At 38.6% G+C, this 20,453-nt stretch overlaps 1 protein-coding gene across 1 annotated transcript; it reads right to left on the reverse strand.

Annotated features, from left to right (window-relative positions):
• Positions 1-3,433: 3,433 nt before the first annotated feature.
• LOC147465040 (uncharacterized) lies at positions 3,434-6,672 on the reverse strand. The gene is made up of 9 exons (XM_086528101.1): positions 6,510-6,672; positions 6,302-6,426; positions 6,104-6,223; positions 5,447-5,848; positions 5,203-5,344; positions 4,821-4,944; positions 4,560-4,633; positions 4,056-4,404; positions 3,434-3,989 (listed from the first exon to the last, which is right to left on the reverse strand). Exons 1-9 carry the CDS (start codon positions 6,670-6,672, stop codon positions 3,434-3,436), a joined length of 2,055 nt encoding a protein of 684 aa, XP_086384227.1.
• Positions 6,673-20,453: the final 13,781 nt, after the last annotated feature.

The following is a 20,453-nucleotide window of genomic DNA, read 5'->3' on the forward strand; positions in this document are numbered from 1 at the left end:
AATGAAGAAGGTTCGAGAGTTTTTATACTAGGCAAACATTTCTTTCCTTTGAGCAAACAGACTACTCTTCAAACAATCTTTCACTACAAAGAAAATTATAGAAAACATATGCCGTAATTTGTGATGGTTTTATGATCCATCGAGATTGTTTTTCCTTTTCCTACTTTATCGTAATGCAATGAATGCAAATACTTAACAAAATTAATTCCAACCTTGTCTAATCTAGGAGCATTGCCTGGCAAGTTTGGTGGCATGTCCTCCAAGGAAATTCTCTTTCCTTTATTTGCTTCTTGGCTAATGCCAGCCTCATCATTGTGAATCTCGCTAACATGGGTCCTTTTTGGGGCCATCTCACTTCTAATAGCTAACTTGAAAACGTGTAAGAACTAATCGTGCAAAAACCAATTTGATAATAAGGTTGATGGAATGTTAGTTACTTCTATTCTTATGATTTATGCTTATGGTAGGAAAATTTTATGTAAGATCTAAGAAACATACACATTCACACCATCCATTTATGCACTAATCACATGATTAATCACTTATATTTGTTTGCCAGAACAATCCATCTTTTTAAATGGACAAAATTCTTGAATACAATTAGCTAATTTATGCAAGTATCTGGGTTGCATTGACGAAGAATTGCACATGTAGTCAGCACAAATGATTATGTAATTGAGCAATGAGACCTTCATTACTTTATAATATAGAAAAATTACCATAAACTAGGTATAATGATTGTTGATTTCTGATTGAGGATAGATAAATAAGAGTATAAAGGATTTCAATTGAATAATAATATGGCAGCAATTGGAAAGGATTCCAATTGAGAGAAGAGATTGATAATAATTTGTTGATTAAACAATATATTTTCATTATCCAAATGTGCTTTGGGGTTATTGATCTCTCAAAGCTTCAATGTGGTAGTCACCAAGTTGTTTGCCACAGCAGTAGAGCTTCCTTCTCCCAAGTGTGTGTAAAAATGAGTGGAAATTCCCTTGATATAGAGAGTTGGAGGTACCTTGATGCTCAAATCATCCCCATAGCTCCCTTGCTTGCCCCCTCTTGCTAAAAGGATGAGTAGAGGTGCACATGCTCCCACTTAGCCATTAGAGGTGTCCCTCTTTACCCTTTTGGGTGATACACATCATGTATGCTTTCGATGCTCATAGTCAAATATTCCATAAGAGATGGGTCCATGGCTATGGGTCATGCATGTTCATACATACACATGCACATACATACCCATGCACATGCATACACATACATACCTTAAACTTAGGAATTAATTTATTAATACTAGGATGAAAATTAATTAACTAGAGTAAGCTTAGCTTATCAAAATTTAATTCTAAAAGTTGCTATTGAAAGAAAAGCTTGAGGATGACAAGCTAAGGTGTCAGATGCACACACCTGCTATATTTAGCAATTTTTGAAGCAGGCAGCTATTTTTATGGAAATTCAGGTCGGGGTAGATTTAGACGAGACGATCGCGTCTAGGTGGATGTAAGCACCTCAAAACTTACTATATTTTGACAAAAGTGACAAAAAAGTAAAATTTTCATTTTTGAAAATCTTACATCAATATATTCATCATTAGCTCGTCGGAAGTGGAAAAACTACCAAAAATAGAAACTTTTATTTATGACCAAAATGTCATGATATTAATCCTTTACATGGGAATCCCCTCTGGACGGATGGTAGAGACCTTACAGATCACTTGATCAAGCCATGTCTGAAATTGAAGGCAAAAGAGGCTAAGAAGAAAGAGGTTGGTTTCACTACAAGTGCAGCAATTGTAGAGTCTTTTGTGAAAGGAGATTGTGATGCTGATGTAGATGCATCATGAGTTGTTAGTGCAGAGTGCACTTATGATCTTTATGTCCATGATGCATGTATGTTAATTGCTGCAGATTCGCATGTGTGGTACTTTGAAAATGGTGCTACAAAGCACATTACCTCTCATCGTGACTTATTTTCCTCTCTTGAGGATGTCCCTTATGGGAATTCAGTCACTTGTGACAACAATTCTGCTTACTCGCTTAAGGGAGTTGGAAAGATTGTAAGACTGCTGCAAATTATAGTTCTTTTACACTTGTTGATGCACTTTATATAGCTGGGATAGAAAAGAACCTTTTGTCTATATTGTCACTTGCTTGACTTGGTCTTGTTATCAAATTTGTGAATGATAGATGTATCTCAATTTTGGTGATGAAATTGTTGCATCTAACATTTTATGCCATGGGTTGTGTAAGCTCACTTTGTATGGCAAGTGTGGGGTAGAATTTTGCAAATGCATTTGTGGATTCAAAGGCTATCTCAGATGAAAAACTTTGGCATGCACATTTTGGGCATGTGAATTTTTTCAGTTTGCTGCATTTGCAGAAATCTCATATCCTTGCTTCCTTGACACCTCTTGAAGCACTTGTGAAGCATGTTTGTGAACGTTGCATTTGGGGTAAGATGGAGCATTTTAAGTTTCCAAAGGATGGTTCAATTAGGGCTACATGCAAGTTGCAGCTTGTGCATAGTTATGTTTGTGGGCCCTTGCACACTCTGTCCTTGGGCAATTGCCTTTACTTCATGACTTTTATTGATGATTACTCTAGGTATGCATGGGTATGTGCAATAAAAGTTAAGTTCACAGTATTTATATGATTCAAGCAATTTCTAGCTATGGCTAAAAATGTCACAAAATTTACTATGGGCACTTTCCATTTCGATCAAGGGGTGGAGTATATGTCTCATGAATTTAGTGCATTTTTTACTAGTGTTGTTGAATAAACACACAAGCAACGAATAATCTCCAAGAGATTGAGTTCTGATTAATTCAGAGCTAAGTAGTACCGTGTGTGAGATAGCATCAGGAAATCAGAGAGACAGTGAGAGAACGAGAGAGTCTCAGACAAAACATCAGAGATTGTATATCCAGAAAATCCCCAGTACAAGTTCCTAAACAAGACTCAATACAATCCCGACTCCCAAAGTTCCCCATTCCCAAATATAAAGCTGCACCCTGAATTTAGTTAGAACTGTCTAATTCTTGGCATACACTAACAATATACAATTAAGGTCTTCAGGCTTACAATATCCAACTAGCTACTAACAATCAAAAAATACATCCAATATCCAACTACATATCCGACTTTGTATTTACCCTTCAACACATGGCAAGTCTTGGTGGTGGATTTGACAATGAGAGGTCTACAAACACGACAAGGAAAAGTGACAAGGAAGGAAATAAAATTTGGAAACGTGAGAAACTCTCAACTCGCGTTCTAGAAACGTCACTTAAGTGCACCTTACACTTTTCAAGGCACTCATTAAAAATAGACCTTAGTGGACAATCATCACTCTTCTCGAGAAAATTTTGAAAAGCTACAGTAAAAAAATATCCGACCTCCAATAATCCGATCCAAAAATCAGACAATTTTCAAATTCCGACATCTCCACCAAACTGCACCTGATTTCCCAAGACTTGAATATCCTCCCTCTGATTATCAGTATCTCTGCACACTACTTCATCCATCAACTCATCTACTTGGACAACTGCTTCTGTAGGCCAATCTAAATGAGGTGGTTTACCAACAAACTTTTCCAATCTAAAACCATTAACTGGAGAATCCACTCTTGTCCCATACACATCAGCAACAATAAAAGTACCCTGACCCTTAGCCTCAACAATCTGATATGGTCCCTTGTATCTTAAAGTTAATTTTCCAGGATGTGATCCCAATCTAGAGTTATAAAGCATAACCCAATCTCCCACCTGAAAAACTTTGAACTTGATATTCTGATTCACCCAAGCTTTTCTCCTCCTCTGAATTATTTCAGTTATATAAAAACTGACATGCCTATCTTCTTCCAACTGCAACAAATACCTGCTTCTATGTTGAACAGACATTTTGGGAGTCATTTTCTCAGCACTCATCCTGAGACTAGGTACCACAAACTCCATAGGGACGACTGCTTCAAGCCCATAAACTAGCCTGAATGGAGTCATACATGTAGTCACTTTGAAATTTGTTCTAAAGGACCACAAAGCTTAATCTAACTTTTCATCCCAATCCTTCTTATTGTCCTGCACAATCTTCTTCAAAACCCTAATCAATATCTTGTTAGTACTCTCGGCTTGACCATTGGCCTGAGGATGATAAGCTATGGATTTTTTGTGCATGATCATATGAGTTTTAGTAAGTTCAGCAATAACAGCATTCAGAAAATGAGATCCTCTGTCACTTACCAACTCCACAGGACAACCAAACCTGGTCATGATATTATGATAAAGAAACCTTGCCACACTAGCAGACGTATTGTCTTTCAATGCTACAGCCTCCACCCATTTAGTACAATAATCAGTAGCCACCAATATGTACTTACATCCTCTGCTAGTAGTTGGCTTCACTGGTCCCACAAAATCTAGACCCCATTTCTAAAAAGGTTCTAGAGGCAAGATTGGATGATCATTCATTCTTTCTGTAGAATTAAGCTGACCCATCTTTTGACATATCACACAACTCTTAGTATAATTGTGAGCATCCTTCAACACAGTGGGCTACCATAATCCTGCTTGTAAAACTTTCTTTCCAGTGATCTCCTGAAAATGTCCTCCAGCAGCCCCAAAATGTGCTTCCTATAAAACAGTTGATTGTTCAAAATCAGGGACACATCTTCTAATGACCTGATCAATTCCTTTCTTATATAAAGCTCCAGAAATAACCAAGAAAGGTCTACTTTTTAGTGCAAAATTTCTTCTCTAATTTGTAGAAAAGTCTGATGGCATTGTACCATCCATCAAAAACACTAACATCTAATCATACCAATAATTAAAATTGATAGTTTGAGCATCAAACAACTGAGCATCACGAAGATCATCTATAACACCTGTAGGCTTTTCACCTATCTCAATCCGACTTAAGTGATCTGCAATAGCATGCTCCTTGCCTAGCGTATGAATAATAACAAAATCAAACTCTTGCAATAATAACATCCATCTAGCCAACCTCCCTATAAGAAATGGTTTTTTTATTAAGTAAAGCAAAGCCTGATGATCTACATGAAAGATCACCCTGTTGTACAACAAGTAATGCCTGAATTTGGTCAGAGCATACACCATGCCCAAAGCTTCCCTCTCAGTCACTACATAGTTTCTTTCAGTAGAGGTTAACACACAAGAAGCATAATATACAGGTCTAAACCAACCCCTGACACCTTCCTGCATCAATACAGCTCCAACAGCCACATCTGAAGCATCCACAAAAACATGGAAAGGTAAATTCCAATTAGGAGCCTGTAAAATAGGAGTAACTGATATCATCTTCTTCAATAGTTGGAAGGATCTTTCCTGAGCATCAGACCACACAAAAGGTACATGCTTCTTAGTCAAATGAGTAAGAGGCATGCACACATTGGCTAAATACCTCATATACCTGCTATGCCACTTAACCTGGCCAAAAAATCTACCCAACTCCTTAACATTTGTAGGAGCCTTTGCTGCTTGAATCACTTCAATCTTCTTATCATCAATGAACATCCCCTGATGAGATACCACATGACCCAATAGAATACCACCCTTTACTGTGATCACACTTTTGCAAGGATTTAGACACATTCTGAACATCCTACATCTTTCAAAGCATAACCTCAAATGCTGCAAGTCCTTTTTGCCAAAAACTGAAAAATCATCCACAAACACCCTCATGAAATCCTGCAAATAGGGCTCAAAAGTCTTATAAGCTGTGTAATTGAAAGATGGTGGACCATTCTTCAGCCCAAAATTCATGACAGTAGAATCATAAGCCCCCCATTCTGTTATAAAAGTTGTTTTGTGTTGATCTTCCTCAGCCACCTGAATTTGGTTGTACCCAGAAAACCCATCCAAAAAACTATACATTTCTTATCCAGCTACTGCATCCAAAATAGCATCACAAAAAGGCATAGGGAAAGGATCAGTAATGGTTGCTGCATTTAATTTCCTATAGTCAACACAAACCCTGATTTTCCCATTCTTTTTGGGAACCACAATAATAGGAGACAACCATGTGACTTCATGGATAGGTTGGATAAACCCAATAGCTAACAACTTGTCAATTTCTTGTTTTACTTGAGCTGCAAAATTAGGGTTCATTCTGTACCTCTGTTGAACAATAGGTATTGCATCCTCCCTGAGTTTGATATGATGTCGATGCAAATTAGGATCAATCCCTTTAAGATCAGAATAATCCTAAGCAAATACATCCTTAAATTCCTGTAACAAATGCAACAAGTCCTGCAAAAACTGACCATTCATATGTACACTAACCTTCACAATTTTAGGATCCTCTTCAGTGCCCAAATTAAACTCCTTCAACTCATCCTGTTCAACTCTCTTGGATTGCCCAAACCTTTTGTTGTACAACTTCTCCACCATATCTTTAGCCTCTTGTTCTTCCTACAGACTACCTCCTTAGAGCTAGAAGCCACACTCTGATCTATCGTTCTTAATACATCAGCTCCCTAAATTTCCTGACCTGCAATAGGTGCTTCTTCCCCAAACTCTGATCCTTCATCTTTTTGCAAAATACCCTCAACATCCACTTCAAACACTGGTACAATTGTAGGATTAGCCTGCAAGAATGCTTCTTCCTCATCATCCTCAACTTCATCTGCTAAGTTAATTGATTGGGCAAACATTGGTCTCTCCTTGCCTGAAATTTGCTTCCTCCCAAGCATAGGAATAGTAAGAACTTTTTTACCTTTGGTAAGAACAACCTGATTCTCACCCCAATCCTGTTTCACCTTGGTTAATCTAAACCAAGGTCTGCATAGCAACATCTCATAAGAACTATGCCCTTCTTTCATCCTGAGCACCACAAAGTTCCCCAAAAATTGCATACCTAATATTAGCACAGAAGTCTGTCTCAAAATTCCAACTGGTTGCACCCTTGTTTAATCAGCCATCTTAACCTGGAAAGGTGCTGGCTCTAATTTTCCCAAATTCATAGCAAGATACACATATTCAAGTAATATATTAACTCCAGATCCTCCATCAAGTAGCACTTTTTCAAACAGTCTTCCTTGAAAAGTCACCTTAATCACTGGTACTACAAGATCAACATCAGAAGGGTGTATAGAGTGAACATCTGGTTCAATAATGGGTTGTCAGGACAATTCAGCTCCTCTACCCAACAATTTATTCAACAATCTTTCCCTGAAAGCTGGAACCAAACACAGCATCTGATCTAGGGACAATTGCAAAGGAGAGTTGATAAGTTCTTCAAACCAATCCCTTACTTCACCTAAAATTTGCACTTCCTCCCTTTTAAGAGATGAATATTCTGCGAACTCTGAAACTCCATTATCCAAAACCTGATGTCTTTGTTGCTTTTCCACCTGCTGGTGTACCCTATCTCTGATCCCTTTTTGTTGTTCCCAGTCAATAGGACCCTTGGCCTTGGACCTAGTTACTACCAAAACCTCAATTCCCTCAAAGCTCAAATCTGAATAACTGTTACCTGCATCCTCATTCGGTATCTCCTCAATAATCACAGAGGAAATTGGTCCACGTACAGGTGCTGTAAAAATTGGAATGTCAATAATGATAACATTAGCCTGAGCCTGAGCCTGAGCCTGAGGTTGTGGTCTTGACTGTTGATTGTCCTGATTATAAGGTACAACAAGTATCCCCCTTTCTTCTTTGTGTTTGACCCATAAGTCACATCGGATTCCTACAAATGGAACCACCTGATTTACATCAGCCATAGCCCTAGCCCTACCCACATTGGGAGGTGGTTTATTTCTCTACTTTGGATTGTACCAACATTGAGCAGTGGTATGCCCATCCTTTTCACAAATTTCACAAAACCTCTTGTCACTAGGAGCAAGAATAGAATAACCTATACCCTTCAATTTCTGCACCAATTCATCTTCAGCATCCTTCTTATCCTTTTTCTTAGCACTGCTTGGAGACCCCTTTTTCTTCCTCACTTTGCTTTTGCTACTGTCACTATCAGATGAAACTTTAGACTAAGAATCTGACTCTGAGTGTTCAGTTGATGCAGAATCACCACTGGAATCAGAACTCCTCCTACTTCTGGACTTAGTCATGCCCAATCTTTTCTCAACTCTAGATGCAGCCACCACCAAATTGTCAAAACCCCCTACAATATCAATACTTGCCACAGCATTCTTCAAACCTGTCCTTAACCCTTTGAGAAAGTACCCTACCAACATTTCATTAGTGGGCCTCTCATTACCTTGAAGTCTCTCAACCAAAATCCTGGATTTTTGGGCAAAATCTTCCGCCAACATTGAACCCTGTTTAATTCTTCTGAGTTTACTCAGAACATCAGTAGGAGTTTTCTCCTTTCTAAATCTTTGCAATCAACTCATCATAAGTTGTAAAGTGAGCAACACCATATTGGCTAAACCAACTCATAGCCTTACCTTCCAAAGTTGTTGCAAACTGTTGTAATTTGATATTATCAGGGAAGATACCCTGATATCCACTAGCCTGCCACCTTCTTTCAAACTGAGCCACATGGCAATCTGCATCCTCCTTAGACCTGCCCTTGAGCTTTGCTAATTTGATCTGGGGATTAGAGGGTGGTTGAGCCATCGGAATAGGTTGTTGGAGTCTCCTAGGTCTTTGCCTGGCAGCTAACAACAGTGGGTCAAAGCTTAGTTGATGTCTACTTCTAATTGGTCTTCTTGCCAAGAGTAGTGCCCCCAAGAATTGCCTCACTGACCTTTCCTCTAATGCTCCTGCTGTCCTTGATTTAGCAATGGAACTTCAGGTGGTGAAGTAGGTGCATTATCATCACTCACATAATCATAATGAAAAGGAACTATATTTCCTGCTTGAGTCTGAGCACGGGTATAGTACACCCTCGACCTTCTCCTACCCCTCTTGGACATGCATCATCTCTGAATAATACACAAAGCACAGTATGACCCTTAGAGGTCTACAAACAGCGGGTTCGCCAAATGTGTTTTTGAATAAACACACAAGCAATGAATAATCTCCAAGAGATTGAGTTCTAATTAATTCATGGCTAAGTAGTACCGTGTGTGAGATAGCATCAGGAAATCAGAGAGATAGTGAGAGAACAAGAGAGACTCAGACAAAACATCAGAGATTGTATATCAAGAAAATCCCCAGTACAAGTTCCTAAACAAGACTCAATACAATCCCGACTCCCAAAGTTCCCCATTTCCAACTATAAAGATGCACCCTGAATTCAGTTAGAACTGCCTGATTCTGGGCATACACTAACAATATCTGATTAAGGTCTACTAACAATCAGACAATACATCCAATATCCGACTACATATCCGACTTTGTATTTACCCTTCAACAACTAGTCAATGGATAAAACTTCAATGCACAATGTCGTATGCACCTCAGCAAAATGGTGTTGCTGAAAGAAAAAACAAGTCGCTTACAAAAATGGCATGATGTATGGTCAAAAGTCAAGCTTTGCCACATTCATTTTGGCTTGAGGCCATCATGTGTGCCACATATGTACTTAACAGGTGTCCTTCAAAAGCTTTGCAGTCTATGACTCCTTATGAAGCATGGCATTATCATAAGCCATCTATTGATCACATGTGCATTTTTAGTTGTTTGGCTTATGCTTCGGTGCCACAAACGTAGCACAAAAACTTGGATGATAAGGTTGTCAAATACATTCTTGTTGGTTATAGTGATGAAAGAAAAGGTTACGGGTTGTACCATCTGCAAACAAAGCATATCTTGGTTTCACAAGATGTTGTATTTGTGGAAGATTCTGTTCAGTCCTTGATGTCATGTACTAGATATAATAATGTAAGCTCATAGGACATTTATGACAGTTTCTTGCCTCTTTTCAATGGTGGAAATTTGAATGTAAATTTGAATGAGGCAAATGTACAGCCTATGGGGGTTTCTGAAAATGTTATAGATCAAACTATTATTAATGTACATGCACATGATGTACTTCATGTGGAAAGAGATGAGAATGAGCAGGCTAGAGGTATGCCAAAATGGCTGGTGCATACTTTGCATGACAATAAATTGAAGGCACCTTTGTCTAGTTGTACTCGTTCAGGTTCTCACCATGCATCTTATGCAACATATTGTTATGCTTTGGTTGTGTCTAGCTTTTGTGATGTCAAAGAACCTTTGTCTTTTGAGATGAAGCACAGAATTCAAAAAATTGGATGGCTTCCATGCATATGATGCACTTATAGAAAAAGACACATGGACTTTATGTGATTTTCCTCCTAGCAAAAAGGCCATTGGTACAAAGTGAGTTTAGAATTTGAAACACAAGCCAGATGGTGAGATTGATTGCTATAGGGCTCGACTTGTTGCAAAGGGTTATGCATATAAAAAAGGCATAGATTATGGAGAGACTTTTGCTCCCACTTGTTGTATGACTACTGTGTGTTTTCTATGTGCATTGGCAGCTCATTTTCGGTGGGATGTACATCAATCATACATTGTTACTACTTTCTTAAATGGTGACATATTTGAGGAAGTTTTTGTAACATAGGCTTGCAGCTTTGTCAGTAAAGGGTAGGAAGATAAAGTGTATAAATGTGAGAAAGCTTTGTATGGATTGAAGCAGTCTCCTTGTGCTTGGTATGAGAGAGCTGACACTCATTTGGTTAAACGGGGCTTTTGTAACAGTCCAATAAAAAGCACCTTGTATGTAAAGCATGAGGGCGATGCACTTCTCATTGTTGTTCTATATGTGGATGATTTGGTGAATACTCGTCCAAATGAGGCACATATTGCTGAATTTAAGGCTGATTTGGGGTTGTTGCATCATTATTTGGGCATAGAGTTTAAGCAATGTGATGGTGGTATTTCATTGTGTCACACAAGCCACATATATAAATTTGGACTTGAGGATTACAAACCTATTGCCACTCCCATGGAAATAGATTTGAAATTGAGTCTTCCTGATGCTAATGATCCTATCGATGTCACTCTTTCCCAAACTATTGTTGGATGCTTTATTTATGTATGCAACACGAGGACGGATATTTAGTTTGCACTCTCACAGGTCAACAAATTTATGCATAGTCCAAAGTCTAAGCATTGGTAGGCTATAAAGCGGATCTTTCGCTCCTTGAGTGGCACTCTACATCTAAAGTTGTTTTCTTCCCAAGAGGGGATCATTGCCGCCAGATTTACATGCTTTTTTGACTGAGATTTGGTTGGTTGTTATGACACATGATCAAGAAGCAACCTATTGTGGCCACTTCCAATTGTGAGACTGAGTATAGGGTAGTCTTCACAGCTACGGTTGAGTGTGTATGGCTCAGACGCCTTATGGCTGATTTGGGTGTTGGACAGAACATTGATGCCAACATCATCTACATCAACAGTCAGAGCGCATTGGCATTTGTGAGGAACCCAATTTTTCATGCTCACACAAAGCACATTGAGTTGCATTACCACTATGTCTGGGAGAGTGTCTCAACAGGAGAGATCAACTTGGCTTACGTGCCAACAAAGGACAACCTTGCAGATATTTTCACAAAGGCTTACATTGTATTGTAAGCTTTGCAAAGCTTTCGGCTTACTCCCCTTTGTGTATTGATCATGTCCTTAGGGCATGGCACTTCCCTATACTCTATTGTCGTTCACCGCATCACTCCCATGGGAGAGTTGTTACCATATACGTGTGGTAGTGATGTGTGTGAACACACTTAGGACCACTGGGGCATTTTTTGCTCACTAGGAGGTTTTTTTCCCCATACATTATATACGCCCATCACTCTAGGGTTAACTTATCTTTCTATTGTACACTAAGTAATACTACACTCGCTATTGTGTGCCTTGAGCTTCCTTCATCTTCTCCAAGATGTGTATGTTCCCTTGCAACCCTTTTTCCAACAATGAATGGTGCATCCCTCATTGACTTGGAGACTCGTCTATCTACCTCTAAGCTCAAATTGAAAAAGTCTATTTGGAAACAAGAGGCTTCCATATGATGAAACCATGGTGGTCCACAAATTGAGAGAGAGAGAGAGAGAGAGAGAGAGAGAGAGAGATCCTTGATTGGTTCCTTCTTCCTCATTCTTACACACTTCAAAAATCTACCAAAAACACTCTTTGTTAAAAAAACTCACCTTTATAACTTGTCATTCTTGAACCAGCCTTAACAGTGGCGTGAGTACCAACTAAACCCGTGATAACTTTCTTTACAATGAGATGGCCAACCAAGGGCTATAGGGCCAGCTATAGCCACCAATGCAGCAGACAATTTCCAACATTGCCACGACGGCATCCCATGCCAACGATAGTGCATGCAAGCACGCTCATCCACAGGGAAGAAGATGATTGACATAGCCATGCACCATGGAGTTGCCCAAGGAGGAGCTCCTTGCTTGTGATATCGATGAGGTGAGCTCATTCTTACCTATACACCATCTAATGTTGTCCCTTGACAATCTATGTGGAAGAAAGCGGATACAACTTTTGGCAATCATCCCAAGCAAAACCCTGGCTGATTTGATTCCTAATATTAACATAGCAAAGAACAAAAATGAAACATGTATTCCAAATTCCATATGTACACACATTATTCAAGGAGAGATCAGGTAGACACTGGGTCTCTAGTTGTGAGAGTTTTGTGAGAGCTGAAGAAAAAATAGAGAAAACAACAAAAATTTTGATGAATCTCGTGAATTATATAAAGATGTACCAAGGACAACCCCTAGTAATCACCCAAAAATAAATATTCCCATGAATTTTATAATTTGTAGGAAGAGGTGGGAAAGCTGACCCCTAGTAATCACCAAACAATAGATATGTCCTTGGAAAAAGAGCTCAATATGAGCTTTGACATCCTTGGGACCACACTCAAGGGCTAACCAATAAATAACAAGTTCTCCAAAAGGAATATTTTGGTCAAATGGTCTACCACCACCACCCAAAAACAGTTATGGCCACAAAATGTGGTAGGTAGATTGACAATAAAATCCATGGAGATGCTCTCCTACTTGTTGTTAGGAATCTCCTACATTAACAAGTTCTCCGAGGAAACATTTTGGTCAAATGGTCTACCACCACCACCCAAAAAGAGTTATGGCCACAAATTGCGGTAGGTAGACTAACAATAAAATCTATGGAGATTCTCTCCTACTTGTTGTTAGGAATCTCTAAAGGATATAGAAGCAAGTATGACTTAAGGAATTTTATCTTTTGGCAATGTAAAAAGTACTCATGTACGTCTTTATGCAACCCTAGCCAGTAAAATGACATTTTGACTAATGCATATGTCTTCTTCGCTCATATGCATTAGTCAAAATGTCATTTTACTGGCTAGGATTACACTTTAGGGAACCCTTGATAATTATGTTAACCTCAGATAATGACTACCTATTTATCTCAGTAGAATTACATTATTTTTAGGAAAAAATTAAAAGCGAAAAAATAGTTAATTAATCCAAAACCCTTTGATATAATTATCAGAGGTAGAACACACCTTGAGGAATCTGTGATAAATATCCCAATCTCAGATAAATAGTTTAAATACTTATCTTCATTAAAAGTAACTGATCTTGCGTATAAAATAGAGAAAGGAAATTAGTAAATGAATTTATCTAATTACCAAATAAATACCTGAAATTCAAAATCACTATTGAAGGTTGGGAAAATTAGCTCAGCATCAATGGTTAGTATAACAAATTACTATCAAAAAAATTTGCCTAAATTAGACCATAAGTATAGGAGGGAAAGGTTATAAATCAAATTTATGAAAATTCATAAAGATAGAACATGCAATTTAGGGTGAGTAATCCATTAGCCGATAGAAATTTATAATTTACTAAAGCTAAAATGGAATATAGATTAAGGATAAACCTAGTTAAAGGGCTTCCCAAATTAAATGGTAATTATGGGAAATTACTTACAGTACAAGGAAGTTACTGGAGGAATATCTCATTCGATTAACTATCAAGGATACTTACTTACTCCAAAAATCCTTATTTTTGGGTAAAAAGGAAGAAAAGAAATTATTCACTTAAACCTCTAATTGATTAAGTCTTTTTATAAGGCTACCGAAATGGCTCCAAAGAGAATCAGAGGAAATCCTCTTACCAAGGAAGAGGATATTAGCAACAAAATAAATAAAGGCACTAATGACCATGAGGCTGGGCCTAGCCATAGGCCGACGGAGGAAAGTCTGCAGGCTCCAACGCAGCAGCTGATGGCCGAGCAGTCCTAGGTGGATTTCTATTTTGTTCAATTATTTCTTTTAAAGTTCATTTTTAAGTTAGCATTGCATATGTAAGGAGTGAGTAAGAATAAGAAAATGAATAACTGACCAAAAAAGGAGGGTAACTTCCAACGTGTATTGTTTACAACGTAGGAAAGAATTGTTTGGGTTAAAATTGGTTGAATTAGGAAAGATATGGTTGATCATCCTTAAGACAGCTTGTCTCAAGACACCTCCGAATCCTTGGTATATTTTGATGATAATGATGGCTTTCCAGCCACGGATAAGTCGGTTACCCCCATGAACGATGAGTTTCTACTCCATGTCATGTCTTGATGTTTCTACATAAGTTAGGATACCGTTTTTATCCTAGGGGAGCCGCCTGGTTGTATGGGCAACTGGTTTGGTGTATGGGCACCCGGAACCTTGGGTGGGGGTTTATCCACTCCGGATTATGAATAAGGAATGGGTGCCATTTTTTTCACCCTTAGGTGGTCTTGAAACAAGAAGAGTACTGGTCAGGGTTATTATGGATAATGTTTTGATTGACAGTACCCTGTCTTAAGTTTAAAGATGTCTGTTTGCTAAAAGAATGTTTTCAATACTATTTTCAAGGGCTGTTTTAATAAAATTATGTTATGAAGGATAAAAGAAATCATTATTTTTATTGTGATAAGAACGTGGTAGTAATTAAATAACAAAAGAATCATGTGTGAGTGCGGGGTGGTAAGTGGGGATTGTTGACTAAGGTTGTCAATCATGGACGGGTGGACCTGATTAGTCAAGCAACTATCCATCCCTGCGCACTAAAACGTTTAGAAAACTTCTTCACTTGGAAGAGGAGTCCACCAGCGGCTGTGCCCTCACATCTGTTATGGGGAAAAAAACGTTGGTTGAGGATACCTTAGCCCAATTGTGGCAGTTATAGGGCCGAAATAGTTTTTTGGACTTTTAAAAGGTTGTCCCGTTTCCGCTGGGAGACAGGATTAGGTCTTCTTCTAAGGCTATAGACCCAAGCCATTGTCAATGGTAAAGGTCTATTCCTTGGATTTTTCTTGTTTAGAGACTCTGATTTTTATCAGACCTAGAGACCTATCAAGGATCCCATCCCGATCTTGGTATTGGCAGGTTGGGGACCTTACAAGTAAGGCCTCCTACACGGGTAGCTCCTGTAAGTTTCCCACCCTCTTCATAACCCATATATCCTATTGGGGTTTCAACCAACCAAGAAATGGCATGTTTCTCGATGTACTCACTCATGTCAATGCGGATAAAGGATTTTGATGTGTTGAAGAGGTAAGCAGCTAATGCCTTTGCAAGTTCACCTATTCGCATGACATGCGGATCAAGGATTGTGCTATGTTGAAGAGGTAAGCAGTTAGTGCCTTTGCAGGCTCAATTTTTCCCACACCTATAGGACCCATGAGCATGAAACTTGCAATTGGTCAGTTTGGATCACCTAAACTAGCTCATGATTTTTGAATGGCATGGATCACAGCTTTCATGGCTTGCACTTGTCCAACCACCTTGGGCTCCCTTTGCCAATTCATTTTAGAATGCGTCATGCATGACAGTTTTCCATCCTCCAACCTAGAGCTTTGATACCACTTTTTAAGACTTGGAGCTATGGCAGGTGGAAGTGAAGCATAGACATGAGATGAAGGCAAGCATACCCGAAGAATGAGAGAGAGAGAGAGACGACAAAGAAAATCACACACTATTCTATTGTTATTATTTTGATAAGCCTTTGTACATGATGTATATAAAACAACTATAGTTTACAAGCATGCTCCAAAAGGAGTGGTGTGTGTGTGCGCACACGCGTGTGTGTGTGTGTGTGTGTGTGTGTGTGTGTGTGTGTGTGTGTGTGTGTGTGTGTGTGTGTGTGTGTGTGTGTGTGTGTGTGTGTGTGTGTGTGCGCACGCGTGCATGCACGTACATGTGCTTTGACAAAATGTGTTCCACATGGGCTAGACCCAACAATGAGGGCTTGAAGTTCAAGCATGGGTAGTTCTAGACAAGAACTTTGGTGCTAAGAAAAATCAATTCAAGATCAAAGAAAAATCTTTATAAGCTAACTATGCTTCAAGGGGAGGATGTATCTAGCCTAGTAAATAGTCTAATGAGCATAATTACGTAACTCACCTACATTGAGTGCATCATCCTTGAAGAAGAAAAATTTTGAGTGCTCTGCCTAAGACCTTGAAAACATCATCACAATTCTAAGGCAAAAAGACCCCACACCTTCATTACAAGAAGTCATAAGTGAAATCCACAAAGAAGAGAAGACCTAAACAAAGAGTTCTGTGAAAGGTTACCAAATGGCCATTCATACTAAAATGAACATAATGATTGTATTAAACTGGGAGAGAGTGTACTCAATGAAAATAGAAATGGTTGATTGATTATGATGATAGTTCAAATTACAAGCTAAGCATTATGGCCTTATATGGGCTCAAAATGGAAGATGGCATTTAATACTAGAAAATGATCTTCATCACATGTGGGAGAAAGGTAAAGCAACATGTGGCTATACCAAATAACATGTGGCTACAGCAAATAGCATGTGACTATAAAGAAGCATGTCTTCATGAAAATCTATGTAGTGGGATACATACATGCACATAAGGGTGCATGGTTGGTATACTTGACTTTAAGGGTTGGTCACGCATCGAGTGTAAGCTAAACGGTTTATCCCAATAGACGCCCCCGTAAGCTAAAGCTTACACAAAGGAGCATGGATTCTGACCAGGGAGTCTAACATGGGTTACATTGGGTAACTACATGGGGCTCATAAAGATACAATCTGATGCAAGAGAGGGTAGGTCTTACCTCCAAACTTTGGGTTTGGGGCAGTGTTTAAAACCCATTACAATACATCCTCATACGAACAATGTTGATATCTCCTTCTTCTTCTTCCTCCACAATTTGTACTTTTTGTTTGGAATCCCTAGGATTCTTTTGTTTCTTAGCATTATCTTTGAAGGAACACCGGTTGGGTGCATGTCCCTTCTTTTTTATGGACATAGTGCTTGTATATGTGCAAATATGGGTACAATAGATTTATTCAAAATGCAAAAATACTTGTGCAAATGCACGGCTTGTACAAAGAAAGGTGGGCTTTATGCATTGACCAAGTGTGAAGTCACTCTTCACTTTTATGAAGCACCTCTTCACAGTGGTTGAAGACCTTGAAGCTCGAGGTTCGTGGGAAAAAGCATTGAGAGCAAGTGTTGAACTTCAAAAAATGCTCAAAAAGCCACACGGGAGGGTGCCCTTAGTTGGATGAGCACTTGGTACTATTTGAGAATTGAGATGGTTCTATGTTTTTGTAAGTTGTGCTCTTTTCCAAAGTCAAACAAATCCTTTCAAAAACTAATGTTGTCTTCGCACGTTTTTGAATTCCCTTGGAAAATATATAGTTTGACTTTCACTTAAAAGTACTTTGGGCATTACATGCTTTCAATTGCACACACACTTATAAGTCTTCCCTCCAAAAACACTAGAGATTGAGCTTAAAAGCTTAGAACTTAATCAAGACATTAACTAGTGTAGCTTAGTTCAAAATTTGTGTAGGTGGGCTCGATCAAACGCTAATGTCAATGGCTACATACACACAAAAGTGTGTTTCTTCAATTTGTTGATGTAGCTTCCAATTGAATGGCTCTAGAACATGCATTCATGGCCTTCAATGGCACAACTCTGACGCAACGCAACCTAATTAAAAATGCAACCTACAACATATGCTAATTAATCTCAAATTAACACGAAGAATAGTGGCTCAAGGAGAAAATTCAAGAATGTGCCCAAACATAGATAATTGAAATTGATTAGTAATGCTTATTGCTAAATAGTATAAAGAGAAATTATGATTAGTGATTAAGCATATGGTGATGCTCAATCTAACATAAGGAGGGAGGTGAGTAGATTAGGATCAAATAGAGTGATTAGGAAATTCTAATCACATTGCAAGCTCTGATTCCAGTTGAAAGGTTATGGTGGAAAGACCAAAGAGCCATTCATATTGAAATAAACATTATGATTGTATTAGACTTCAAGAGAGTGTACTCAATGAAAATAGAGTGTACTTCGAGAGAGTGTACTCAATGAAAATAGAAATGCTTGATTGATTATGTTGATAGAGAAAATTATAAGATAAGCATTATGGCCTTATATAGGCTCAAAGTGGAAGGTGGCATTTAATGCTAAAAAGTGATTTTCATCACATGTGGGAGAAAGATAAAGCAACATGCGGCTAGACCGAATAACATGTGACTATAAAGAAGCATGTCTTTAGGAAAATCTACGTAGTGGGGACGTAGTGGGATGCATACATGCACATAAGGGTGCATGGTTTGTATGATTGGCTTTAAAGGTTGGTCACACATCGAGTGTAGCTAAACGGCTTACCCCAACAATCTGCACACAATGGAAAAGCTTATCTTGCATTTTCATCTAGGGCATCATCATCTAGGTCAAATAACAATAAAAAGAAGTGTTTCATGTGTGGCAAGCATGAACACTTTTCAAAGAACTACTACAAGAACAAATATTGTAGCAATTTTGGCATCAAAGGTCATCAAACTGTCAAAGTGTCACATTAGTAGCAGTAGCAGCAAGGACAAACGCTTCCACCCACCATAGCTCCAAGTCCAGACACTTGAAGTGTTGTGGTGCAGTCATCTACGAAGTGCACATAATAATCAGTTAAGGACTTCATAATTATACCTAGATCTTGAATTACCCTTTCACAAGGGGCTATTGTATCTTGTAGAGCAGATCTTGTTCCTCCAAAAAGGCTCTCTCTCTCTCTCTCTCTCTCTCTCTCTCTCTCTCTCTCTCTCTCTCTCACACACACACACACACACACACACACACACAAAGATCCCCATAGCTACTATGCTTTGTTATGGGCCTCTTTGAGCTCTACACATCTGTGGTATCACTTTCATGTTTTAATTATGTCTACTAGTTTTTGTAGCACCATTTTTGCTCGCCAGTTTTGAAGAAGACGATGAAGAAGTTATTTGTCATGCATGGAACTCTATGAGTAAAAATATTCTACCGAGAAGCATGCACATGTTTTAGAAAATGTTTGTGTGTTTTTGTGATTCTTCTACAAGAAGAAGAAGAGATGAAAAATGTGAAGCTTCTCCAAAGAGAGAACTCTATGAGTCTATGTTTTTAAACAGACAAAGCCAAAATTGCTAGGTTGATCAGAGAAGGACGTTATGTTAGCACAATGAAAAGGCCGCCTTTATGGCAAGCTAATGTATCATGATTGTATTTAGCTTAGTTGAAAGCTTTTGTAATACAAAAAGCCCAATGGGGGGTCAGCCATTCTGACCCTTAATATCATGTCGTCTCTCTCTCTCTCTCTCTCTCTCTCTCTCTCTCTCTCTCTCTCTCTGTCACACACACACACACACACACACACACACACACACACACACACACAAAGATCCCCATAGCTACTATGCTTTGTTATGGGCCTCTTTGAGCTCTACACATATGTGGTATCACTTTCATGTTTTAATTATGTCTACTAGTTTTTGTAGCGCCATTTTTGCTCGCCAGTTTTGAAGAAGACGATGAAGAAGTTATTTATCATGCATGGAACTCTATGAGTAAAAATATTCTACCGAGAAGCATGCACATGTTTTAGAAAATGTTTGTCTGTTTTTGTGATGCTTATACAAGAAGAAGAAGAGATGAAAAATGTGAAGCTTCTCCAAAGAGAGAACTCTATGAGTCTATGTTTTTAATCAGACAAAGCCAAAATTGCTAGGTTGATCAGAGAAGGGCGTTATGTTTAGTTGAAAGCTTTTGTAATACAAAAAGCCCAATGGGGGGTCAGCCATTCTGACCCTTAATATCATGTCGTCTCTCTCTCTCTCTCTCTCTCTCTCTCTCTCTCTCTCTCTCTCTCTCTCTCTCTCTCTCTCTCTCTCTCTCTCTCTCTCAGCAAGCTAACTCACGTAACATTTTTTGGGAGCTTCATTGTAAAACCACTTATTCTTTTGATAAATCGAAAATATTGTAACTCCTATTGAACGAGTGGATATTGTAATCTATGAGCCGAAGCTATAAGCTTCTAGATTGTATTAGTTGATCCTTGCTTAGAGCTCCCTGATGATTAGTTTTTGACCTAAGAAACCTTGGCTAAAGTATAAAAGCCAATTTTGTAAATTTTTTATTAAGTTTTGGATAATGAAATACAGAGCATGAGCTTACGAAACTCTCTTCTCTCCTTCTCCTGCT

This window comes from Adiantum capillus-veneris, chromosome 1 (genome assembly GCF_014529385.1).
Source record: "Adiantum capillus-veneris isolate H3 chromosome 1, ASM1452938v2, whole genome shotgun sequence".
NCBI lineage: Eukaryota > Viridiplantae > Streptophyta > Polypodiopsida > Polypodiales > Pteridaceae > Adiantum > Adiantum capillus-veneris.